This window comes from Ambystoma mexicanum, chromosome 10, assembly GCF_040938575.1.
Source record: "Ambystoma mexicanum isolate Mex_15411 chromosome 10, UKY_AmexF1_1, whole genome shotgun sequence".
In the NCBI taxonomy this organism is placed as follows: domain Eukaryota; kingdom Metazoa; phylum Chordata; class Amphibia; order Caudata; family Ambystomatidae; genus Ambystoma; species Ambystoma mexicanum.
Genome location: NC_090932.1, coordinates 698532945 through 698560771, shown reverse-complemented (window position 1 = coordinate 698560771; position 27827 = coordinate 698532945). Strand labels below are relative to the sequence as shown.

The following is a 27827-nucleotide window of genomic DNA, read 5'->3' as shown; positions in this document are numbered from 1 at the left end:
GTGCCTCTTCTGCCCGCTGCCGCTCCGCACCTATCCGCTGGCCCAATCGCTCCCACACGGAAGACACTTCACGTCCAGGGTTCTCCTGCCCTCCGGCCAATGCCTGCCCCTCCGATGTTGATGGCCCCGAGCCATGATGCCTCCCACGTCGAGCCTGCCGCTGCCTCTGACGCCACTGCCTCTGCCAGCACGACGGCATCCAGGCTGATGGAATCCACCGATGCCGTCGTGCACGTGCCCTGCCCGATGATGCCGTCACATCCTCCATCTGCTGGGGTCCAGTTGCTGGTGTGTCCACCCCTGCTGGACCTCCGACTCCCGACTGTGGCAGGGATGGGATCCCCACCGAGCTGGCTGCGTTGGTCAGGGCAGGTCCACAGGGGGCCCTGGTGGCATCTGGGCCGGAAGACGGCATGGAGTACGACTGGCGCATAGCCTCCACAGAGGAGGAGAGGGTCGCCAGAGTGGCCGACACATGTAGGAAACCCCCGACCATGGTCGTTCCCAACCGGCCCACGTCGGCACGGTGCTCTTCATGATGACGTGCGTGCTCCCCCCGGAAAGCACGCACCTCATCACGAATGACACCCGTGCGCAACGAGACACCAATCAGGACCTTCTCCATACGGCTGGGGGTCCCCTCGTCCGCAGGTAGAGGAGTGTCAGATGACATGGACATTCCTGCTGGTGCATGGTGGTGCATATGAAGCAAGTGGAGGTGCCGGAAACTTGAGAGCAACTGAACAATAAGGCAAGGGATATTACATCAAATATTCATTTTATTTTGTTATAAATTGTAAAAAATCATTAATCAATTAATTTTGTAAAAAACATCCTATATTGCAGACATTCAAACATTCATTCAACTAATGCAACTCTAAAACTAGTACATTTACATTTTTTGCGATGGAAATGTGAAGCAAATACAACAGCTTTTCCATAATTTGAATAAAACAATTAATGTACTCAAAAAAGGCAATCGGATAAACTAATACGATTGCTGTGTAATGGAATTATAAAAATACTTCCAATATTTTGATAATAAAGGTTCATTCCAGACAAAAATTATGCATGGTGGTGCAGTCACAGTGTCAGGGACAGTGACATGCACAGGCCCCTCCGCGGCGACCTGTGCTGCCTTCTGCCCCTGGCCCTGGACTGCACCACTTGCACCAGCAGGGATGCCCCCACCAGGCCCCATGCGTGGCTCAGTAGCGGCCTCCTCCTCCTCTGTGGGAACCACCAACCTGGATGGCTCCACACCGTCTTCCGCCGTTCCAAGCCCCTGTGGGGGCTCACCCACCCCTTCCGCTGCAGCCGTGGGGGCATCCCCGCCACTTGGCTCCACAGCGCCGTCTCCGCCCTCTTCTTCACTTGCCGCTGTGTAGAGGGAGACATAGAACACAAGCATCAGGGTACTGTACAATTGTCCCCTAGACAGGAAGCAATAGCAGATGAGTGGCACTGTCAAACATCACTTCCATCATGTCCCTCCACAACACATGGGTCAGTGCAGGCAAAACACATGCAGTAACATGCATGGCACATACTATGGACATTAGCATACATGTCCAAGGGACTCTTGAAACATACAATGTTGGTTTGAAACTCACATGCATCATGGGTCATGCCTATCACATGCACACACTTCACCGTAGTTACATCCATCTGGACTCGTACACCCCAGACACAGTGGATACAAGGATGACTAGGCTGCATCAGTGAATCTGAACATTGTCACAGACATGTGTCATGCATCCATGCCATTTACAAGTCACAGACACGCAGGTCAGACACACAGACATGGACACCATACATGTAGATGGCATCAGCACCCATCCCTCACACCCACCCATGTCCAGGAAAAGAGACTGGCATGCTTTCATGTGTCCATTCCGCATAGATCTCCCCATGTTGCATTTGAACACATGCACCAACCATGTGGTTCACACATTACTGGCCTCACATGCATGACCATGATGTCCCTGCACACACACATACGTACATGGCCTATGTCACACATACAGGCAAGTATCAGACAACCAGCACACTGCAACATGCCCTGTCTCACACAGCAATGCTTGGCCACTTACCGCTCAACTCCGGACGGGTCTGCCCCTCAAGGATCTGGGCGTGGAGCGCTGGGTGTACACGTTCTAGGACCCTCAGCTGGATGGTACTCATGGTGCCCCGGCCCCCCTCCACGAGGCGCCGGGCCTTCATGAGGGTCCTGGACCTCAAGTCCTCCCAGCGCTTCTTCACTTGCTTGATGGGGCGGGTTGCCACACCCTCCGCGTTGATGGCAACCACAAAGTCGTCCCAGATTATGTCCCATCCATCCTTGTTGGCGCGTGATGATCTGAATAGGCCATCATAATGCCCCAGGACTTGCTCCACCAGGACACCAACTTCGGTGGCAGTGAAGCTGGTGGCCCTCTGTCCCTCTGGCTGGGGGTCACCAGTGGTCTCGGATGGTGTTTGCCCCGACATGGCGACCCCCGAGGTAGGCGTGGGTGGGCAACTGGGTCCTGGGGCTGGGCTGTGGAGCGATGGTATCCCAGTCGGGAGTCTTCTGTTCCAGCAGGGGTGGACACAGCAACTGGACCCCTGCAGATGGCTGATGTGCAGGCACCAAATGGCAGGGCACAGTGGCAGCAGGCAGGCAGGCAGGCAGCAGCAGATGGCTCGTGGGAGGCTGCTCGGGGCTCTGGGGGGCAGTAATTCGGCCTTTTGGGCAGGAGTGTGGTCTTCCGTGTGCTTACGCGTGGCCAGCTTGATACAGAGTGATTTGGCACGTGAAAATTCTGCACGTCAGCGTGTAATTCGAGGAAAGGCCCTTAGCACGTAAGCGCGTCAGCACGCATACGCGATTTCATTGGACCAAAGGCCCATAGCGTGTAAGCGCCTCTGTGACGTATCGCGCACAGGCGTTGCCCTGGCAGGCTTTGAAGATCCCACGTGGATTTCCATTGCTCTGTACGTGCTTTTCGTGGGGTGCGGTGTGTGTGTTTTGCAGGTGTTGGGGTTCACACACTATTACTTCACAGCGGGTGGGTGTTGGCTACGCGTTCTTCTACACGCAAGGCAGACGGTGAGTGGTACCCTGCTCCCCCAGGTCCGATCGCGTGTGAAAACACCTGCGCACCCCTGAAATACACGTACCCAGGCCAATCACGTGTAAAACTTCTCGCTCACCCCTGAAATACACATACCCGCTCCCCCAGGCCCGATCGCGTGTGAAGACACCCGCGCCCCCTTAAATACACGTACCCAGGCCAATCGCGTGTAAAACTTCTCGTGCACCCCTGAAATACACGTGCCCGCTCTCCCAGGCCCGATCGCGTGTAATACTTCCCACGCACGACAGGAATACACGCACACACTATTTTTGACACAGCAGGTGTCCGTGTTTGTTGCGTACCCCTTTGCACGTCATTTTTCCTAGAGGGCCACAGTATGGGACATTCATCATAGCTGTATATACGTGCTTTTTGTTAGCGCACATTTTGGCGCACTTTTTTTTCCTGCGCAGGGATGCTACCGCCTGCTTTCGTGTGGCGGACGTGTATGGCCCTGTGCGCGTCTTTGCCCGTGCGCTGGTTTGCCCTATTCGATTCCATGAATACATGTTGTAGGTGAGCGTGTGGGCGTTCCGCGCACTTGCCTCCTGTACTTCCCCCATGTCGCCCACATTTTCACGAGTTGTTCCCCATTCTGCGTGTAACGCCCCGTGTTCCGCATACTTTTGTTATGTGCACCACGCTATGTGCGATTTCGCTGTGGCCTTAGCGCACGCCGTTAGATGACCTGTGCACCGGCATGCGCCACGCACTTTTTCAGCGCACATCCCACATTTTACTCGCGCACGGACTTCCATGAATCGATGTGCGCTGGTTTCCCTGCGATTTTCGCACTTGCACTGCGATTTTCGCACTTGCACTGCAATTTTCGCTCTTTCACTGCGAATCGCACACTTGCGCCGAAATTTTCGGCGCACATTAATTCCATGAATCGGCCTGTCATACTTAAGAGCAAATGATGCAACAAATCGATCATGAGGGTCAGTACTCAAAGACCACCCTTCCAACATTGCTTACAAAGTTAGATCTATCAGGTTGTTAATGCTAATAAAATGTTTAGGTGAAAATGTGCTCACCACAGCACACCTTTTCTGTTCTGAAATTGTGCATGTAAGGCAATTTAGTTCCATGTTGCAGAATTTGCATGAGATCCCTACTTGCACCCCATCTGCCTCCTGAGCCAACCCGCAAGGTGTCTGCTTTGACTGGTCTATTTTGTGACTCCAGATGTTCTTAGGGGGTCTTACTATCAGTTCACCTTCCTGGTATGAGTGACCCTATTCAGACAACATTATTTAATCAAGACTCTTGTACTGTTGAGACATTTCGCGTGGAAAGCAGCCTGAAAACAATTGTCAGTGGAAAACAGCCCTGCTTCCACTGCCAAGTTCGTGACGTGTAGACCTGCGAACAGTGTGGTTTGCAGGAGGGTATGATAAGTGTACTTTGCTTTTGTAATACATTTGTTCCATAAACAAGAGTTATCTGGTATCCATAATGCTGTACCAACAATCAGAAAATGTGACAAATATATTCCTGGCTAGAACAAAGCTTACTCGGTTAAGGTTTGATATAAAGGAGTGACGTTCCACTATCAGGTGTTTTCATCTGGTGCAAATAGCTCCAAATATATCTCTGTGTCAACTAACTTGACAGTTTTCAAACAATTTGGAGAATATGACATACATTTCTCACCGTAATCATATTTCTGGTGCTTGTACATGCTTAGATTCACATGCTCTGCATATATCCAATATCTAGTGGTAATCGCAGAGTATTGTATTTTCTTGTCGAAGATCAAAAAGGGACATCGACATGAACGTGACTGTAACACTATGCTTAATGTGATGTGTAGTGTACCCAAAATCCTTCACGTGTAGAGGTCCCACCGGTTGTTTTCGTTCTGCCATGAGGGAGTCTGATAGAATGCATGAGTGAGTGTAGGGGAAAAGAAGGTATAAGATGTCTATTTTCCTTCAACTCCATGAGGGTAGGAAGGGTGGGCGCATGTGAATCTAAGCAGATACATGCACCAGAAATACAATTACAGTGAGTAATGCATGTCTTCTGATGCTTGTGAAACAGCTAAGAATCACATGCTATGCATAGAGTAGCAAGCAATACCAGGAGATGGTGGTGAGATGTGTGAAGAAACAGTAGCAAACTGATGTCTTAGCACTGTGTGCCCCACCTGAGAATCAGTCTTAGAATGGGTGGCTAAGTAGTAATGCTGAGTAAAAGTGTGAACAGAATTCCAGGTAGCCCCTTTGCAAATAGAATCAAGAGGAACATTTGCAATAACAGCTATAGTAGCTCCTGTGCCTCGAGTAGAATGTGCTTCAAGAGTAAAGGGTAAATCTCTTTTAGCAACAGAGTAATATAGTTGGATGCATTTAAAAATCCTACTGGGGATAACCGACTTAGAGATAGGGTCCCCATTACTACCAGCCGCGACAGAGACTAATAATTGGCCTGTCTTTCTTGGTAGTTTTGTTTTATCGAGGTAATACATCACTGCTTCTAGTGTAGGGAGGCTTCTTTCAGATGCGTTAGTGGGATTCTTAAAAGAAGTGGGAAGTTCAATGGATTGGTTCACTCTCAACTTAGAAATGAATTTAGCCACAAAGCATGGGTGTTTGCGCAGTACTATTTTGTCTTTATGAGTGGTGACAAATGGGTCTTGAACTGAGAGAGCCTGCAGTTCACTAAGTCTCCTTATAGAGGTAATAGCCACCAGAAAAGCAGTCTTAAGAATAGACGTATGCATCAGCTCAAAAGGCGGTCCCATTAGTCTTGTAAAAACAATCTTCAAGTCCCATCCGGAAGTTGGGTTAGAAATAGGAGGGTGAAGTCGTTTTACCCCTTCCATGAATGCCTTAATTACTGGAATTTTCCACCAGTAAACCTTGCTCTGAGATGTGAGTTGAAAACAAGTCCTGAATAAAAGGGGTGTGTTAGATAAAAGACAAGTAGGGCTCTCATTTCGAGTCAGGCGGTAACCGTGCTGGAAAAAACGGCAGGTAGCTGCCAGACCCGTAATGATTTACCAGCACCTGACTACAGCCCCGGCAGTCCGGTAAGTCAGGCGCTGGTAAAATGTTGATCGCCATTCCCGTGGAGTCCCTCAGGACTCCACGGGAATGGGGACCACGGAAGCACCGGCAAGTGCCGGTCCTTCCATTAAAGTCTGCTGGCGGGTACCGTTCCACCCACCAGGGTCAGACCTGACGGGTGAAACAGCAACAACCAGCAGACTCGTAGTTTGCAGGTCCAGAAACAACAGTGCCAGTAAGCTTACCGGCACTGTTGTTTCCGGACCTGCAAACTTGTAATAAGGGCCTATATTTTAGGTGAACAGTCAATAGGGTTGATGTTTTTAACTTTGCACCAAATGACAAAACGTTTCCATTTATTGGAGTAACAATGGTTGGTGTTAGGTGTCCATACCTCTCTAAGGATGTCCATACATCTTTGAGGTAGTTGGCGATGCCCAAACTCTATGACTTCAGGGGGCAAGCTAGTAAGTTGAGCATTTGAAAGCATGGGTGTAGTGTTTTGTCTTGGTCGTGTGACAGCATGTTGTATGGGCAGTTTCCTCGGTCAGAGAAGTGACATTCTCATGAGATGAGTGAACCATGTTTGTCAAGCCCACATTGGTGCCATGAGGATCAGTGTGACCTGTTCCTGGTGCATCTTGTGAATTATCCTGATGAGTAGAGGAACTGGGGTAAACGTGTAGCCAAAGCTCCCTGACCATGTTATCCAGAGACGTTCCCTTTGGACTTTCTCTGTGGGTACCTGGATGCGTAATCTGGGCATTGTGCGCTCTTCAGTGTTGCAAATTGGTTGATGTCTGGATGACCCCATTTTATAAAGATGTTGTGCAAAATGCGTTCATGCAAGCACCACTCATGCTGAATGGTAAGCTCAAAGTCTTTGCTGCGCACTTCTGCCAGAAGATTGCGTTCCCCTGGAACATGTTGTGACAGGAGGAATATGTTGTGTTTGAGTGCCCATTTCCAAATGTTCGGTTATGGTTTGGACAGCCCTGGCGAGTGAGTGCCCCTCTGTTTATTCAAATAGTACATGACTGTAGTGCTGTCTGTAATGACCAGAATGGTCTTCCCCTGTAGATGTGTTTGAAAGGCTTTGAGGGCTTTGTACACAGCAAATGGTTCCAACAGATTGATATGGTTGGTTGCTCCTGATTGTAGTCACATGCCATGCGCTGTCTATTCTTGAAGGTGTGCTCCCTATCCGTACCGGGATGCATCTGTTGTAAGAGTGCCTTCTACTTCTGGGGTGGTGAAGGATTACCCCTTCAGATGGTTCTCCTTTGACCACCACAGCAGAGACTGAACAAGGGCTGTAGAGACAATGACTAGATCGTCCCACTGCCCGCTGGCCCGACACCATTGGCTCAACATGTTACACCCTTCCGACTTTGGTCCTTTTTACAGAGAAGGAGGTTGTGTGGATCGATACAACGAGATACACTAAAGATGGCCGCGGCTCTGGACCATGGGGGAAGCGGATGTCTAGTTTCCTCACGCTTTCTGCGGATGTTGTCAGTGGGTCACGTGATTCCATTAAAGGACCGAAGACGCCCAGCTCGAAGCGTCGCTACTGTGTTGTGTGGCGCTCCTTAAATTTGCATCTCGGGCTTTGCTTGAATCTCTGAATCGTTCATGTTATTCTGTCCTCATTCCTTTTCTTCCCAATTTTCTCCTTAAAAATCCTCTGCAAATTACTTTTTCCACGAGACCCCCGAACCACCCATTGCTTCTGAATCACATCATATCCCTCGCTCCTTACCCTTCAGTCTCGCGATCTACGAGTAGTAGGAATCACGTCCTTCTTAAGAAAGTGAGTCCCCCTTCCTTACTGATCATTCGCTTCCTTTCCTCTTCTGGTACTAATTCATGTTAGTCTTCTAGGGATTTACCGAATCTTCCGGTCCAAGACTATGGACCGACATTCACAGCGAGTCGAACCCGCTCGGTTGTTCAAAGCCACACCCCATTAGGAGTCCATAGTAAGAACAAAACCCTTTCCTCTCTTTTTCTGACACCCGACTTACCTCCTTTTTTATATTTACCTGTCTTTCAATTTCTCTGTAGAAGTGATGATCCATTATTCCTGTGAATAACCGCCCGACGGAGTTCCATCCATTGAAGAAGTTCGCTCATCTACATCGCCCAGGGTTTTTTCCCCCAGAGGGTTTCCCTGGGGTGTGTGCTTCTTCCTCGCTGGTCATTCATTTCTGGTGGGGGGAGCAGGATCCTCTGGGAGGTCCTTGCGCACTGCACTTGCTGCTCTCGTCTCTGCTGCCGGACCAGGTTAGTGCTTAGTAATTTTCGACATCTGATTAGTTCAGATTTACCAACTGTTGTCAATAGAATTAAAAGTTATTAACAGTATAACAGTTAGCGACGCCCAAAGGAAAAGGTTTACACTGGTCGGACGGCATTGGCATGGAGCAGCAAATGCAACAGCTAATGGCAGCAATGCAATCCATGTCTTTGGAAATGCAGACCCTTAAACAGGACAATGCCCAGTTGACACAACAGGTTGCCCAAGCATTTTCAGAGACCCCCCCGTAGCCTTGCCCACAGGCAAGTTTGACGGGTATCCACATAAACTAAAATAATTCTTGGACAGCTGCACTGTTCAGTTTATTTTTAAATCCCGGTTCTTCCCTTCAGATAAGGACAAGGTGGGCTTTCTAATTTCTCATTTATCGGGACCTGCCCTTGCTTGGGCTACCCCATTGGTCACCTCAGGTAACGCCATTTTAGAATCTTATCTGGCGTTCACCAATAGCCTAATAACCATGTTCAGTCGGCAAGAGATTTCTGTAACTACGCAGGAGAGACTCCTGGACCTTAGACAGGGCAATAAGGACCTCATGGCATATATTACCCAATTTAAACAATTGTCCTCTGAAACAGGGTGGCCCGATGATGGATTACTGACCCTCTTTCAACGGGGCCTTGCAGAGGATCTTAAAGAGGAGGTCTCTAAGGTTCCACGACCAGCCAATTTGGCAGAGATGATAACCCTTACCATGCAGATAGACTATCGTCTTCAAGAGCGTTATCAAGAGAAAAAGAAGAGCAAAGGGTTTCGTTCACATCTAGACCCTCTTCCAGTCCCAAGTAAACAAACTCCTGTTGAAGAACCCATGCAGATAGGATCTGTTAGGGGACCCATCTCAGCTGCAGAAAGAGAACGGCAGAAGTCGTTAGGTCTGTGTATGTACTGTGGATCTTCCTCCCATATTTTACGTGACTGCCCGATTGTTCCTCCTCGATGGTCCCGAGCTCCGGTGTCGGGAAATGCCAAATCTCTGCCATAGGGGGAACCACGGCAGGAGACCAGAATCAGGGTTCTCCTCATAGCCTAGATTCTTCACTTGGCCCATCTGCTACCCATCAATCTATGATAGTTCTTTCCTTAATCATCATATTACCGGATCAGGTACTGCAGGGGATTCCTGCATTACTTGATTATGGAGCGGCTGGAAATTTCTTGGACGATCAATGGGCAGCTCAATATGAGATAGCTGGAATTTCTAAGTCTTTCATCACCCCCATTCAAGGGGTTGACGGGAGTCCCTTAAGTTCAGGACCCATTCGAGAACAAACTAAACCGGTGACATGTTTGATTGCTTCTCATAAAGAAACATTGGTCTTCGATTTGATAAGAACCACCCACTTCCCGGTAATATTGGGCCTTCCGTGGTTACGTACTCATAACCCCTTTATAAACTGGAAGTCAGGTACTCTTTTTTAGGCTCTGAATATTGCGTTTCCCACTGTCTATCTCAAAATTCTGTAGGCATTCAGATTCCTTCGGAGAAATCCGACATTCCCGAGGTGTGTTCCATTGGCCGGCTAGGAATGATTCCAGAATGTCACCAGCATTACCACAGAGTTTTTTCCACTCCTCATTTTCCTACATTACCTCCACACCGGAGGGATGACTGTCATATAGATCTTCTCCCAGACAAACCTATACCATTTGGACGGATGTAAGTATTGTCTCAATGAGAAAAGGCAGCCCTTAAAGTCTATCTCCATACCAATCTTCTCAATGGCCTAATAATGGAATCTAAATCTCCTGCGGGAGCCTCTCTGTTTTTTATACCTAAGAAGGACTCGGAAGAACTGAGACCCTGCATTAATTACAGAGGACTCAACAAGATCACTATCTTGGATAAATACCCCATGCCCTTGATCAAGGATATTCTTGAAGAAGTTTGTGGAGCTGTCCTGTACACCTAATTAGATCTTAAAGGGGCTTATCACGTAATCAGAATTGCGCCTGGTGACGAGTGGAAGACTGCCTTTCGGACTCCATTCGGCCATTTCCAATACCAGGTAATGCCTTTCGGTCTAGTAAATGCGCCCGCAGTCTTCCAACGATTTATGGATCACCTCTTTGCCGACCTCCTCCTTCACAGTGTCATCATTTATCTAGATGACATTTTGATTTTCTCTGCAAATAAAGATGACCACATCCATCATGTCAACAACAACCTAGATCGGTTACAGGCCAACCAATTATACTGCAAAGCAGAAAAATGTGAGTTTCACCAACCTAAAATTACTTACCTTGGATTCGTCTTACCTGCTCATGGCATTTCCATGGACCCCAAGAAGGTTTCTGCAGTCTTAGACTGGCCATCCCCGACTACCATCAAAGAAGTCCAAAGATTTCTGGGATTTGCAAACATTTATCGTAAATTTATTCCCTGCTACTCAGAGACAATTCTACCTATTACCCGACTGCTAAAGAAAGGGATGTCATTCTCGTGGGATCCACTAGCTCAACAAGCTTTCGAGACTTTGAAAAGTTTGTTTACCTCCGCTTCGATATTAATCACTCCCGACCAGTCCCAACCGTTTATTGTCAAAACAGACGCCTCTCATCATGCGCTAGGAGTGGTACTACTGCAAAAGTCAGATCAAGGGGAGGAAAGACCTGTGGCCTATCTGTCAAAACATTTAATTCCTCAGAAGAACATTATTCTGTACTTGAAAAGGAATTATTAGCTATTAAAAAGGCTTTTGAAGAATGGAGGCATCTATTGTTAGGCTCCCCCTTTTCAGTGGAAGTCCATACAGACCATCAGAATCTTAAAGTCCTTCAACAAGCTCAATCTACCAACAGTAGACAGGCACGGTGGGCTCATTTTTTTTTGCCGTACCGGATCAAATTCACTTTAGTACCAGGAAACCAAAATCAAAGAGCAGATGCTCTATCTCGCAAGAATCCGCGAACCACCCAGATTCTGCTCAGAAAAGATGTTCCCTAAGGCGAAGTTCATTGCAGTAATCACTGACTTCCTTCAACTTCTCAAACAGGAAACTTTCCAGCAACAACATTTGTGCGAGGATCTTGTTTCTACTCATAACCTCACAAAGAATCAAGATTTGTATTTCCATGCCGAACAAGTGTTGGTTCCTTCTCCATCTCTCCGACTGGAAGTGCTCCGGATGTGTCATGACTCCCGAGCCGCTGGACATCGAGGTATTCAGACCACCCTCGATCTTGTCAGACAACATTTCTGGTGGCCCAATATCCAATCGGATGTATGAGACTATGTAAGCGCTTGTAGTACATGTATTCAATCCAAAACTACGCGAGCTCTCCCGTTTGGTCTACTGGCTCGTATGCCTATACCTGAAAGACCTTGGCAAATCATTTCTACAGACTTTATTATGGACCTTCCACCTTCATCTCTACACACCACCATTATGGTTACCATAGACTCCTTCACAAAGTTAGCTCATTTCACCTCTTTATTTAAGATCCCAGGGACAGCCCAGATGGCCAAAGTATTAATCTCAGAAGTGTTTTCCCGACACAGTCTTCCCAATACTATCGTATCAGACAGAGGGCCCCAATACACATCTCAATATTGGAAAAGAGTTTGCCACGTTCTGGGAATCAAGAGGGGTCTTAGTTCAGGATATCATCCCCAAACCAACAGGCAGACTGAACGCCTCAATCAGATCCTGGAAGGCTATCTACGCTGCTTTGTGTCTGCAGCGCAAGATAATTGGTCGGATCTGTTACCATTAGCAGAATATGTTTACAACAACGCCAGACATTCAGCTCTCAAGACTAGTCCCTTTCATTGTTCCTATGCGTATCATCCTTCTTTCATCCCTACAGTGTCTCCACTTCCCTCCAGTTCTCCCGGGTTGGACAGTCACATAGCCGACATCCAGGCTGGACATTGGTTAGCCCGCTTAGCTCTACAAACAGCACAAGACCGAGCAAAACAATATGCTGACAAATATCGTCTGGAGGTGCCAGCTTTAAATGTGGGGGACAGCGTCTGGTTGTCCTCATGATTTCTCCCAAAACATCTGGTTCCTTCCATACTATCTCCCAGTTTTTTTGGTCCATTCTAGTTGTTATCCTGGGTAGGATCTGCTGCTTTCCGCTTAGCCTTGCCTCCTTCCTGGTCACGTATCCATCCAGTCTTTCATCTTTCCCAGATAAAATTAACTGTGAAAGGTAGGTTTCAATGGTCTACCAAGGCCTTACCCCCTCCGGTGGTAACTGCTACTGGAATTGAGTATGAAGTGGCCAACATTTGTGACTCTCATTATCATAGAGGGCGACTCCAATTTCTCGTAGATTGGAAGGGTTATTCTCCGGCTGAAAGAACTTGGGAACCTGCCGCTGGTGTCCATGCTCCCCATCTGGTGAGACGATTCTTCCGTCTCCACCCGGGGAAGCCGGGTTCTCCACCCATGAGGAGGGGGCATACTGTTACACCCTTCCGACGTTGGTCCTTTTTACAGAGAAGGAGGTTGTGTGGATCGATACAACGAGATACATTAAAGACGTCCGCGGCTCTGGACCATGGGAGTAGCGGCTGTCAGTGGGTCACGTGATTCCATTAAAGGATCGAAGACGCTCAGCTCGAAGCGTCGCTACTGTTTTGTGTGGCACTCCGTAAGTTGGCATCTAGGGCTTTGCCTGAATCTCTGAATCGTTCATGTTATTCTGTCCTCATTCCTTTTCCTTCCAATTTTCTCCTTAGAAATCTTCTGCAAATTACTTTTTCCACGAGACCCCCGAACTGCCCATTGCTTCTGAATCACATCATGTCCCTCGCTCCTTACCCTTCAGTCTCACGATCTACGAGTAGGAGGAATCACGTCCTTCTTAAGAAAGTGAGTCCCCCTTCCTTACTGATCATTAGCTTCCTTTCCTCTTCTGGTACTAATTCCTGTTCGTCTTCTAGGGATTTACCGAATCTTCCGGTCCAAGACTACAGACCGACATTCACGGCAAGTCGAACCCGCTCGCTTGTTCAAAGCCACACCCCATTGGGAGTCCATAGTAAGAACAAAACCCCTTTCTCTCTTTTTCTGACACCCGACTTACCTCCTTTTTGATGTTTACCTGTCTTTCCATTTCTCTGTGGAAGTGATGATCCATTATTCCTGTGAATAACCGCTCGACAGAGTTCCATCCATTGAAGAAGTTCGCTCACCTACATCGCCCAGGGTTTTTTCCCCCAGAGGGTTTCCCTGGGGTTCGTGCTTCTCCCTCGCTGGTCGTTCATTTCTGGTGGGGGGGAGCAGGATCCTCCGGGAGGTCCTTGCGCACTGCACTTGCTGCTCTCGTCTCTGCTGCCGGACCAGGTTAGTGCTTAGTAATTTTCTACATCTGATTAGTTCAGATTTACCAATTGTTGTCAATAGCATTAAAAGTTATTAACAGTATAACACAACAGCCACTCCTGCACAGGATGTATGCGCAGACAGATATGTGGAACTAGGAAGGTGCAGGATGCCATCATCTCCAGCAGCCACATGGCTTTCCATACGGTTACCTGACGACTGACTACATACTGAGGGATCTGGAACAGCTTGTTTTGAACCCTCTCCTCAGAGCGGAAGACAAGTCCGTCTTCTGCTTGAATTAGGGCTCCTAGAAACTGTTTGACATGACTGCGGACCAGACTTGACTTCGTTGATTGAGAATCCCAAGTTTAAAAAAAGATCTACATTCTTTTGGGTGCTCTCACGTCTAGATAAGGGTACACTGGAATGGACTGCCTGCACAGGTGAGCTTGCACCAGTGATACTACCTTGGTAAACACCCTCAGGGTTGAGGCAATGACAGAAGGGAGTACTTTGAACTGATAGTGAGTTTTCTCTATCTTGAACTTGAGATACTTTCTGTGCGCTGGCAACATTGAAATGTGAAAGTATGCATCTTTCACATCCAAGGTGGCCATGTGATTGCCTTGTTTTAGTAGAGGGACTACTTCCTGTAGAGTTGTCATCCTGAACTTTTGAGGTTTTGCATACTTGTTCGCAGGACGCAGATGTAAACATGGTGCATGGTTAGATCCTTTTTGGGTGCAAGGAAGTATATTGAATAAATACCCTTGTAATTCCCTTGTTTACCTGAAGATCTTGGATGACCTCGATCGCTCCCTTCTACAGCAGGATCTGTACTTCTTCACCAGTAGGATGTGAGATGTTCTGGCAACAGTCTTCAGCTTTTCAGCAGATGGTAGTAAGGTGGATGCAGAAATTCTATAAAATAGCGGCTGCTGACAGTTTTGAGGACCCACTGATCAGAGGTGATTCCCTCCCATGCGCGGTTGAAAGATGCCAATCATCTACTGAGGAGACATGGAAGGGGACCTGTACCACCAAGTCATTTGCTGGCTGAGGCAGGGGAGCCTCTTGCTTCCGAGTATCTCCCACTACCCTTGTCACGCCGAAATCCTTGTTGTTGAGGCATTTGAAAGCTGCCAGAAGCTCCCGGGCTGGAATACCAGGGAGACTCTCCAATTGTCTGCACCCCTTGTGCTGAGCGGGGAAAGGATTTCCCATGAAAGAACCAGTGGGTATTAAACATCCTGCATTGGCTGAGATTGGATTCAAAGGCTTTCAAGTTTCATGCTCCTTCTTCATGGTTTTGAGGGCTTCATCCACCGCTGTACCGAAGAGGGCTGAGTCTTCCACAGGTTTATTAATAAGTGAGGCCTGTGTCTTGGGCTTGAAACCAGAATTCTTTAGCCACACATGGTGCTTCAAAAGGGTGCCCTTCCGCCACTACCCTACCCATGTTCTCTTCCGAGTCCAGGGTATACTTCAGTGTGTTTCACGTCACTTGATGCCCTTCTTGAACTACTGCCAGAAGCTACAATCTAGTGGGCTCTGGAACAATGTGCAGGCCTTTGGGCACTAGCCTTCACTGTATGTTATTATTGCTAGAAAGCACTGTTGTGTTGTTAGCTATATAGGTACTGTAAGCAGATGACGAGGTGATGTGCTTTCCAAGTGCATGAAGCTCCTTCCAATCCTTGCCTGGAGGAGACTCAGATGAGGACAGTGCAACCCCTACACGTTTCCTGGTTGGTCATGTTAATGACCAGGGAGTCTGCAATGGCATGTCCTCTAATGAAATAGAGGATTAGAAGGTACAGGCATAACATTTCCAAATCCTTGGGTTGAGGGTGTGTGCAAGTATCGGGCAATGCGCTTTTCAACCGAGTTCAAAAGCAGCGTGGCCTGGCTGACGGGGACTTTCTCCTTGAGGATATCCTCAATGAAACCCGAGTCAGGAACTGATTCTTGTCTCACAATTTTAAAGTGGTCTGCAGTCTTCCTGAAGAGGGTGTTGAGCAGCATCATATCATCTATTGGTGAAGCCTCCCAAGGTTAAGAGACAGAAGGAGGGTCCAAGAATATATTGTCCAGTTCAGCCTTAGGGGATAGTGAGCCAAGTCCCCTGGTAATCAGCAGGATTAAAGACATTTGGATCCTGTGAGACAACATCTGGATCTGGGACATAATAGATAGCATCAGCCGGGTCATATTGATCATCCTGGAGGATATCCTTAGGAGGATCGGGTAAACGCTGCTTAGATGGAGAGGAACAACTGGCCCCAAGAGAGTGGTGCCTTGGGGACTTTAAGGGCCCTGGGCAGTCATCCATAGGCCCGAAGATGAGATGAGGGACGAATCAGCCAGAACAGGATCCGGTTGTAGGGCCAGTGACAGAGGTGTAGAGGCTGGAGAATACACTGCCGGCAAAGGGGAGGCCTTCTTGGGGCCAGCGCCATGAAAGGGTGCATGGGAAAGCTTCTCCCAGTGTTTGGGGAGCATTTTATCAAGGGAAGCCTGTTTCGGTGGTGTGTCTTTCGACGTCTGTGCCAGACGCGGTGGGGCGCAGCATACCCTGAACCAAACAGTTCAGTAGCTGTCATAGAAACTTTTGACATTCACACGAGCGCTGAGGGCTTTCTCGACAAATCCATCGAAGGAGGCCGAGGGGTTGTTTGTTTGGCCTTATGATTAGCATGGGTGCCCTTGTCGCCGTTGTGTGATTTCCCCATCAAACTGCTATCGGCATGCTTAGTGGTGCTGGAGATGGACACTCGGGAGTCAGTAGACTCCACAGTTACGACTACGGTCTCCAAAATGGAGCTGTGGCTGCTTATGGATACCTCATCTGAGGCGCCGGCAGGAGAGTGACTCTCAGCCTGCATGTGGTATGATGCCCACCGCTTGGTACGCATGTCCTTAAGGGTCTTAGGCTGCAGGTGTTTACAGGCCTTGCAATGGCATTCGTCATGGTCATGAGGGAGACACTGGTTAAACTGCCTATTTGTGCTTTCCATCAATCAAAGGCAAAATTTGAAAGGAGTATGCTCCATAATAGAATGGAAAAGCAGCCAGACTAGACAAGGAAGAGGAGGACAGGTAGAAAGGAAAAGCATTCTCACAACAGAGGTGTCATAGAAATACATCCCCACTCTCCCTACGGTAAGACCAGGTGTGAAGGCCGAGGCCGAGGAGCAGCCACAGAGTTGCCGAAGGCAGCAAGGTTTCCAGAACAGCAAACAGGAACAGCTGTTGAAGAGGGTTGTCGATCAGTCGTCGAGAGTGTCCACCCATGGACGCAGGAAATAGCAATATTATCTCAAAAGACGAGCTCTGCATTGAGCAACCAACCAGAAATGCAAAATAAAACTATCTGGGGGACCTCATAGCGTGAAGGATTTTGGGTACACTACACGTCACATTAGGGATGGTGTTACAGTCACACCCATGTCGACATACCTATTCGGTCTTTGAAAAAAAGATGCAATACTCTGCGATTACTACTAGATGTTGGACATTGGACAATATGCACAGCATGTGATTCTAAGCAGATTCACAAGCATCAGAAGCACTGATATGTTGCCCAATCCTCATGTACAGTGGATACATTGCTTTGGGCATGTTATGGGTCATATGAGTAAACAGCTTTCCTATTAATTAACTGATCAAGGCCGTGGGCCCACACCCCTTAGTTAGATCACATGTATGGAAAGTACATAAAGACTTACAAGGATACTATAGTTAACGACTAGGTCTTTTTCGATTCCCTTCTGACTCCAATGAATTCATTGTATAGAAATAGCGAGTGAGGCTCACTAGGAAATAAACAGATATAAGTAATTATAATAGTTAAACATACGTCTCCTCGTGTTCCTACGCTTCAGGCGGTAGGTATCTTTTCCACTGCACAGACGGTAAATAAAGATGCCAAGTTGCTGCATGTCATTCACTTGCTCGGTGACAATCATCTCTTCTTGAATTATGTAGGTCTGAGGCAGGTAGGTTCCTTTCTAGTGGAGAATATATTTAATGAAAACAGAAGTTATGTTTTGCCCATCTAAACACCAAAACCACATTTCTAGGTTCCATTTGTATGCGGCTTGTCTTGGTGAATCATATGAGTCTTCAAAATTAGCATTCAAAGAGTACAAAACACAATATATATATTGATCGTAGGTACTACAGGGATTTGTGATACTCTTCAAATGTCCTGGTTTAAACTCCTCAGAAAACATTGATAATGCTCTAGAAATGCATCCTTCATACACCAATTGAAAGATAGGTCAAAGGTTCATGTTTGTACTGGCGTATTAGTGAAAATATATACAGAGTGCACTCCCAAAGTGAGTTAACTTACAATATGTCAATCAAAGAAATAGAGTTAGTTGCATGCAGGTTGGTAATCCCTGTCCTGACACGTGGACAGAATAGCAACATAGCACAATTGGTCTACAACTCTATGGAGACTCCCGTCCCCTGCACACCTTTGCCCTGTATGTACATGCAATATTCTATGAGAATTTTTTATATGAATCACATAATTCAACAAATGACTACTTTTGAGATGTAACTTATTTTAATTCATGAATCACTCGTAGTCTTCAATTTCACAATGATCATCTTTTAATTTTCATTTTTAAAAAGTTAAAACCTAATGGGCCTCATTCCGAGTTGGGCGGTAAGGGTTAACGGTCACCGGTAAGGAGACCAGTGCCATTAAACACTTACCGCCCAATTCCGAGGTTTCCTTAGCGGGAGCCGCAAAGGACGTGTGGTTTGACCACACGTTCTTTGCGGGTCCTGTTAAGGGACCAGGGCACTAGTAACAGGACCGCTATTTGCAGGCCCGTAATTAGCGTCTTCCCATTGAGCCCTATGGGGGCTCAAATGGGAATGGGGAATGGTTGGTTGAATGGGGACTTACCGGGTCCGCACAGGTCGGAATGTCCCGGTAAGTCCCCATTCAACCAGACCGGACCCGGACCCGGTTTTGGAGGCTGGTAGCTAATAGCGCCATGGCTACCTCCAAACTCGGAATGAGGCCCAATGTGTTTTGGGTAAACACTCCCTTCTTCAAGGGTAATCTACAACATTTTTTAGAAAACCAAATTAGTACAATGAAGGAGTTTGGGAAACCCACAGACATATCTGCACACATACTTGTAACAAAATTAGTTTCCTATTGTTCATCGCTTTTCAGCGAACAACAAATACATATGCATCCTGCATCTTTCAATGTCTATCAAAAGACTTAACCTCAATACTACTCCTGTTGTTCAGTAAAGCGATATTAGTACCTGGCGAGAGCCAAGCAGAATGCAACATGCATTCTGACTGGCTCTCGCCGGGTCGTTACCCGGCTGAGAATCCCTCTTGTCCAGGGCGGGGTGGGAGGTGTGACAGCCCCTCAGCAATGAGGAAGCTTGAAGCAGGGCTATCCCCGCTCTGAGCCTCCCCACCGCTGAGAGGCTGCCTTCACCCCCTGCCGGGTACTCAGGTAAGGTTTTTTTTCTCCCCTTTCCTCCCTCCGCCCTCCCTCCCCACCCCACTTATGTTCTTGTTCCTATGTTCCCGTTGGGGAACTATGGCAGCCTCCAGCCGTGTGGAGACTTGGAGTGGGGCCATCCCTACTCCGTGCCTCCACATGGCTGAAGGCTTCCATCGCCCCCGTCAGGGACGCAGGTATTTTTTTTTCTCCCCTCCGCCCTCCCCACCCCACTTACCTTCTTCTCCTTTTTTTTCGGGAGCGGACGTGCTGGAAACACTTCTGTTCCCAGCGCGTCCGCTCCCGATGGCCGCAATGGAAAAGGAAAACAGACTCTGTTTTCCCTTTCCCGGTGGCCATTTTCTTTGTCTTTTTTTCTGTCCCGAAACGTTTTGGGACAGAAAAAAAATGCTTTTAGTGCCCCGGTCACGCAAATCTTGTGGGCCGGGGTACTAAAAGCAATATGAACCTATGAATATGCACGTTCAAATGCCAGGGGATGGAAATGTGGCGGCTTTGCTCGGGCCTATAACTATGGGCCCCAGGGCATTAACTGAGTCGGTAAAGACCCCCCCCCCCGGCTCGGGTCATATTGCTTAATTAAGAACACAGAAGAAAAGTGGTAATGGCTACATCCCGCTATAGGGCGAGCTGCCAGCCACTACTTAATGATGAATTGACTTATGTTAAGTTAGAACAGGATCCAATGAAAGGTATACTGAGTATTAAATACTGAGTATGTCCAAGGTAATAAGCAATTCATCTTGGAAATCTTGAATATCATTCTATAGAACATCTATTTTAGATTTGAGTCAACTTTTACCTTCAAGCTGTAAAAGTTTTACCTTCAAGCTGGCACCAGAGTATGCAAATATCTTCATGTTCTATTTAGAGAAGACCTCCATATTGAACAACCCCATATTGAATAACAGTACAACGTCCTTTCATCGCCTGTATTTCCATCCCCTGGCATATGAACATGCATATTACAATGAATATGCTCATCTAATTTTTTTTTGGGGGGGGGGTTGGGAAAGGGCAGATAAGGGTTTGGGTGGGTAGGCAATAGCCAAAAATAAGTGTGGGAGGGGGCTTGGAGGGGGGAACACACCAAAATAAAAAAATGATGCGCATTTACATTGGAATGTACACGTTAAAATGACAGGGGATGAAATGGCAGGCTATGAAATGACATGGAACCGGAATAATAAGGTGTTGTGCTGGAAACATTACATAGATTATGTTTTTGGGATTGGGACAGGGAAAATTGAAGAATTGGGGGAATTTTTAGTATTTATCAATTCCATCCAGATGAAATTTACTCTAGAAATTGGGAGACATTCACTCTCTTTACTAGACGTAGAGATTTGCATTAAATAAGAAGGTTTTGACACAAATGTTTACAGAATTTGTGATCCCTAATGTGAACAATATTGTACATCACAGTAACTTCCATCCAAGATCCAGGATGGATAGCTTACCATATAGTCAGTTCCCATACCTTAAGCGTAGTGTCTGAACCTGCCAATCTAGACAATACATTTCAAGATCTTTCTGAGAGATTTAAGCAAATAGTTTTCCAAAGGCAGCATCAATAGATAGGAAGGAATTGTTGAAAACAAAGACAATACATACAGACATCTCATTACTTTTTGTCACAAAATATATAAAACAAAATGCACAAATTTCAAGAATTATGAAAAAAACGGGGGATTATTACATCATAACCCGCTCCTTGCTAAACTGTTCTCTAAACCACCAATGATGGCAATCCATTACTTTGGGCAGAATCAATTTTCTATCGCCTCTATTGTCATAACAGACGTTTCTTATAATTTAGCTTCTTCTTATTACAGATTGGCGACCGTTTTTTTCAAATATTGTACTTTTAGAATTCCGCATTTCATCACAGGGTGGTTATCATTATACCTTTTTTGGTGATATGGCTCATGCTCCTTTACACTTTGCACATACATATACTACTGTGAAGCATGTTTATGATCATATGACCGCTACATGTGTTTTTCACCTCTAATGGACATTTGTGGTATAATTAATTGTTTTTTTTAGTGACGACCTAACACTAGGAAGTGAACATTTCTTGGCTTTGTGTTCTTTTTTCAGTGACCACTTACAGGCACATGTGGTGCAATAAGTAGTTTTTTAGGTGATGGTCTAACACTAGGCGGTATAGATTTCTTGGCTTTGGGTCCTTTCTTCAGTGGCCGCTGCAAGAACTTTTATTACTTGAGGGCACCTTGGGTGCAATGAGTTGTTCTTCAGATATTGGATTTGGATCTTTTCATCTGTGTTCTTAACATCATGTTACTGAACATCACGAGTAGTATTGAGGTTAGGTCTTTTAGTAGACATTGAATGATGCAGGATGTATATATAGTTGTTGTTTTTTGAAAAATTATGATCAATAGGAATTTTATTTTGTTACAAGTATGTGTGCAAATATGTTTGTGGGTTTCCCAAACTCCTTCATTGTACTAATTTGGTTTTCAAAACGTGTTGGATTTTAACTTAAAAAAATTGAAAATTAGAAGATGACCTTCATGAAATTGAAGTTTTCTGGTGATTCATAAATCTGTTTAAATTATAACTTAAAAGTAGTAATTTGCGGAAATGTGTGATTCATATCAAGAATTATCATAGAATATTGCCTGTATGTACAGGACAAAGGTATGCAGGGGACGGGAGTCTCCATAGCCATAGAGTTGGAGACCAATTGTGCTATATTGTTCTGGGTTATTCACAAAAATCAAAACATATTTTATATGCATAGTGATCTATTTTAACACACATTTTAATCAAATTACATTGAACACAACAGGATGAATCACCCCCGCTTTGTTGGGCTTAGAGGGCCGTTAATGGCCCGCCAGCCCAAGCATATGTGGGCCAGAGAGAAGCGCGTGCCTCAGCGAGGGCTCAGGGTCCTAAGCGGGTTGATTGCTAGTCGCAACTAGGGTTTTATTTTTAAACGGGAGATGAGCTCCTAGTGTATTGTGTGAGCTTAATCTCCCAGGAAAAAATAGTCACTTTTCTATTTCTATTGCAATGGTGGCTAGCAGCAGGAAGGACTGCTAGGTATGGAGCACAAAGCTCTGGTCCAGCAGTTAAATGGGGAGGGGTGGAGCAGCTGGGGGAAGTGTGCAGGATTTCTTAGAGCAATGGGGGAGTGTGGGGGCTGCGGGGAGGCAACAGGGAGCGTCTCCCTGTTGCCTGCCCACATTCAAGACGGCAGCACCCGTTGAAAGGGCTCGGGTGGCTGGAAAACATGGCCGGTACACTGTGTGTTCCCACCAGTCATTCCAGCAACCTGACTTGCTGAGCGCCCTTCCCTGGGTGCGCATAAACAACCAACTTTCAAATTTAGAAAAGAAAACCAAGATAATGAGACTAGCTTGTGGAAATGTTTACAAATCACCATTGAAAGTGTCAAAATCTTTCATTAAGAGTGGATGGCAGTTATTCATTGTATTTATTCATTAGGATTGTGTACACTACCACCGTAAATAAAAAAAATGCTTCAATGTGCATTGCGTGAATTAAGAGAAGGGGGAACTGAGTGAAGTACTGGTAGCAGATCCATATCAAGATCCTCAGTGCATGATGTTTGTGTGTGTGTCTTGCTCTAATCAGGAAGGCTTTCCAAAATAGTCCCATATTAAGGACTTTGCACAATTCTAAGAGTGTTCTTCCCATACTTAAGTTCAGTGGAAGATTGTTCTATGGTTTGGTGCCAATCTGTGGAATCAATCTTCTGCAATGATGCTGTCTCCTTCAGTAGGATGGGTTAGAATGGCCATGGTAGGTGAACAGATGTTTCCTTTGGGTACTAGTGGTAGATCCTTTGGGTGAGGTACTCAGGCTCTGAAATCAATTAGGCTGCACTGGTGATGCATTGCACTTTGTAGTCAACTCTTTGCTGGGTCAGGTGACAGTGGAGGGATTTTAAGGCCCATAGTCTGGTCCTGTCTTTTTATGCTTAAAAGCATTCATAGGACTCTAAGCTCGTTCAGTTGGAGAGTGTGTATTGATTCCATATGCAAACTAACATACATGGAGTTACAATAATCCTGTGTAAATCTCACAAGTTCTCAGATGACTACCTTGTGTTCAAATGCACAGAGCAGGAGTACGTTTTGGTGTCATTGAAATTATAGGTCGCAATTGTTTGACAGTTGATATATTTGAGTAGTGGCAGAGAGTTGTGGGTCATATGTGCTGGGATCCTTATTTTTTTAATGGATGCACATGCACTTCCGAGTGAGGAAGCCAAGTGAATAACAGGCCATGACAGTTAGTAGTGGGTCAGCCATATTTCAATTATGGAGCAATTTATGAAAATGTTGTGATTGGTCAACCAATCCCTGACTTTTTCCAAACATTGTGATGGTTGTTCCTGTTTTTTTCCATCTTCTCAAAAGGCAAAAATGTGTTCAGAGTTTGAAGGGTATGTTAAATTGCTCTATGCCCAAGGCAAGGGGATACATGCAAACATTGAACGGGCTTGGTGATAAGGCCAATCCACGTGGCCTTCTATAACTAAGTGAAGAGTGTCAGGGTTTAGTGATTGATTTTCACCTGTGTAGATCGTTCATGGCAGAAGTAACTTAGCCCTTCTAGAGATATTCTCACATTACCATGATGGTTTTAAGGACATTAATAAAACGAGGACAGTAGATTGTTCACTCACAGTCTGTGAAAAGGTTGCTGTGCCCCAGGCTTCCAGGTAAGCAGGAGAGGGTGTGGGAGCAGGTGGAGGGGGCGGCATAGCGGGCATAGGTTTGGGGGAACCTCCAACAAGGAAGGGGAGAGGACTGCACAAAAATAACTGCATCCACGGGATTGCGATCTTTGTGCTAAAATTTCAGGTGCAACCTTTTGTGCATGGCGTACAGTCATAGAACCAATTGTATGTTGGCTAATGATTATAAGATTTCCTATTTGCCTTCTAGCAATTTGGGTTATATACCCCTGCATGGTCTAAAGCCACATTGTTAATCATGAGACAGATCAGTCTCTTGGTTTTCCTTGCATACCTTCTGGAGTTGAGCAGATGCAACGTTTTCCTTGGTTTTAGTTTCCAAAAGTAAGTTCATAATAGGGGCAGTAAATACTCATGTCAGAATCATTGCATTTTCTATTTTTAAGAGGAGGTGATGACTGCTGTTTTAGGGGATCAGTTATAAATATTCTGTACATGGAGTAGATTATAGAGTTTAGTTGAGCTTAGTTCAAGACTAGAGACATGTTCTTTCACCATGCTGGAAGGGCATGGGTAACTTTGTGCATCTGAGAAGTTCATACTGTATTCTTGTTTTGTCATTCCCATCGCTTTGAGGTGTTTGATGTTATACAGAAATGGGTGATGAGAGTAAGGTGGAGTCATTCAATGTAATAGATTTCAAACTGTCTAAAAATTGAAAGCAACATCATTTGCAAAAGTTATGTGTGGCTTCTGTATTAGAGTCCTCTTGGTTTACAATGTGAAAGAACTCTTATTTGGTAGGAGATCCCTGTCTGATATCTATTGGGTTGAATTTTGCAGGCAGGTTTGTTGGCTTCTCGATTTTGTTGTTTGTTTCCTGTCTATCTTATTTGTCTCAGGGTAAGATGAGCTGATATGTCAAGGTTTTCAAACATATCTCCATGTAATTGATGTAAGGAGTGTTGGCTGTTTAGCACACTCTCATGTGTAGCCATGCCCTCTTGGGCATCAGAATACATGTGTTAAGATATTTGGGATCATTTATACCACTCATTGATGTATACTTGCTATTAAGGAGAGTTTGCTGGTGTATAGGGGCTATTAGGTGTCCCCTACTCAATCATCAACCGTCAGTCCAAGATAATCCAATGATTGTGGCGTTAAAGGTAAAGAGAAAATCCAGAGTATGGTTATTTATATACTTTGGGCCATGAACGATGTGGGAAAGCTCAGGCTGATCATGTTATCCCCAAGGTTGTGTGGAAGTTTATTTTTGATATCATCAAGCCAAAGATTGAGAGGTTCTATCCTCTACTAGAAAGGTGATTGTGTTGGCTCCTGGAGTCCTTCTAGGAGCCAGACCGTTGAGGCATGCACTTAAATTTGTAGCTTCTCTGGTGATCATAGCACTAACATCTCCCATTCCTGAGCCCCTATCAGTAACAGGTTTCAAGCGGACATGGTATTAGGCTGTATAAGAAGGTTGTGCAAATGTTGGGGAAACAAGTTTCTGTGATACCAGAAGTTGTTGACAGCTGTCCTCTCACAATTTATACATGTTGCCAGCATATATCTAAGTTGATATGGCATTAGTTATTGGTAATATTTGTAGTTGTCCTGTTCATGGCTGTTTGCCTATAATAAATAGTACTAACATTGAGAAACAAGAAGGGATCCCTATGTGCAGTTCTATTTGAATAATCAACATTTGAGTTGTGCCCATTGGATCCAGTTGTTGCACCCTTTATACATTTGCCTGAGGTGGTGAAGGATATAGATGGATACAAGTCTGGCGTAAGGATAGGTGGGAATTTGGAAAGCTGAAGTTATGGTCTGTGTCGGAGAGGACCTCTAACTCATTAGGGGACCTTGTGCAGATATGGGAGATAGGATACAGTGGTGTTGTGTAGGCCAGTGATTATTGTACAGTTAGTATATGGTGCTGGGTCTCTAGGTGATGCTGGGGTATCTAAGGAGGCTGTTGTGCACATTGTCTGGAAGTTGCTTATAAATGGGCCCTTTTCATTTTTTTTATTAAAGTGTTCATGGTTACGTTCCAAAACCCTTTAAACACTACTCACCAAAAAAATAAAAGATTATAGTTAATTATCTTCAAAATTAATAATACATGATTCAATCCGAATTTTTAAATACATCGATTAAAAACAATTTTTCTATATTAAATTCATTATGTTAATCATCAACAGAGTGGATATATTTGCAAGCGACATTCTGACGTGTTCTTCTAATTATATTAGCAACATCTGCTTACATATATCATTTCAAATGGGTTCATTGTCAGTTCATCAGTTTGTTTCTTGATCTTCCAGCAAATATAGTATATATTTGAATTTAATTCATGGTTTTCTCCAGAATAAATATAAGACCACATTTGACCACTTTCTAAAAAATCACTACGTAAAATTCCATCAAATCCTTTTTCATAAACGTCCATTAATTTAGGGCAGCTTGTACTTGTAAATACATGTCTAGGTGTTTCTACATCATGTTGACATAATTGACACATTCGTTTTTCCAAAGGTATGTTCTTCCAAGCACCTATCCAACTAAATGTTGGTAGTTTCTCCAAACGGAGCAATGGTATACATCTTTTAATCCTATTATAATTTTCTCTTACAATATATTTAAATGGTTTATTTAGAGGAAAGAGTTGCCCATCCAAACATAAACACTATACTTCCACTTCTGGTACAGAATTCTCAAGTTGTTATCACTGTCCCACACTACATTGTTTACCTACATCCAAATGTATAGGGTGAGTGATTTTATATCCTATTTCATCAAAATAAAAATTAACATCCTTCAACCAACGTTTGATAGCTGCTGGGGCCAAGCTTGTATTCAGGATCTCCATAAAATGGGAGTAGAGTGAGTTATTGTTCCCATTCTCATTCAAAATCTGCATATACAAAATTCCCATGCTATTTTCTTTGATGTCTGCATTGACAAAATCCGTAGCTCCCTTCGAATAGCCTCGATAAGGGTGGAATTGGGCAAACCCAATGTGGCTCTGCACAATTTTCCCTCCAACTAGGGTAACCACGAAGTTTCTTTAACAGTATACACCTCCATTCTATATATGGCACAAGGCACTATGCTGGTTTTATATACCTCGTAGAGTTGCCCCCTTTGTGAGCAATAACATTTTTAATTGCACCGAATTTTCTGCACACTTTGGCAATGACCCCAAAGGAAAGAGAGCTAGTAGCTAGAGTATTGGTAGTACTCATAACCAGATACATATAGTTGTTAACTATTTCTATAGTTTCATTAGGTAATTTCCAAATGAATGTATTGCTATGTTTATTTCCCTCCCTGACAACCATGATTTTTGTTTTCTTATAGTCAACATTCAAATTGTTCTTGTCAGCGTGTCTATGGTCTGTCTACCAGGACAGTGTCATCGGCATACATGATTGATTGATTGTTTATTTATTATGCACTTATATACAAGTGTTTCAAAGCGCAACCATGCATGGGAGGGCAAGACATAGGGAAGACAAGACAAACGATCTTACTAGGGAGGGTAGATTCAGATCATGCAGGTGAACAGAACAGGATGTGTGTGGGGTGGGCAGTAGGGACCAAGTGCACTCAGTCCTGTCAGAACATGGGTTAAGTGCAGACAGATACCACTCTCATGGGTTGTAACTGAAGTGCAGTAGTGCTGCGGCAAGTGAAAGGCACATGGGCAAGTGCAGGAGACTGGCGAGGAAGCTTGGAACCTGTGAGGCTCTGAAGGCACCAGGCAGCCTGTCAGTGAAACTGAGCAGAAGTAGAGAAGAGAAAGGGAGAGATCAGAAAGAGGCGGTTAGCAGGGGAAAGGGAGTGAGAAGGAGGTGTCGAAGAGGAAGGTCTTGAGGAGT

The 27827-nt window shown here is 45.4% G+C and overlaps 1 protein-coding gene across 1 annotated transcript in view; it reads right to left on the bottom strand.

Annotated features, from left to right (window-relative positions):
• Window positions 1-27827, bottom strand: part of ITM2C (integral membrane protein 2C) — a 261271-nt gene that overhangs the window by 14286 nt on the left and 219158 nt on the right. The window contains exon 5 of the mRNA XM_069618310.1: window positions 17592-17742. Coding sequence (XP_069474411.1) covers window positions 17592-17742 — 151 coding nt within the window. The remainder of the gene's footprint in view (window positions 1-17591; window positions 17743-27827) is intronic.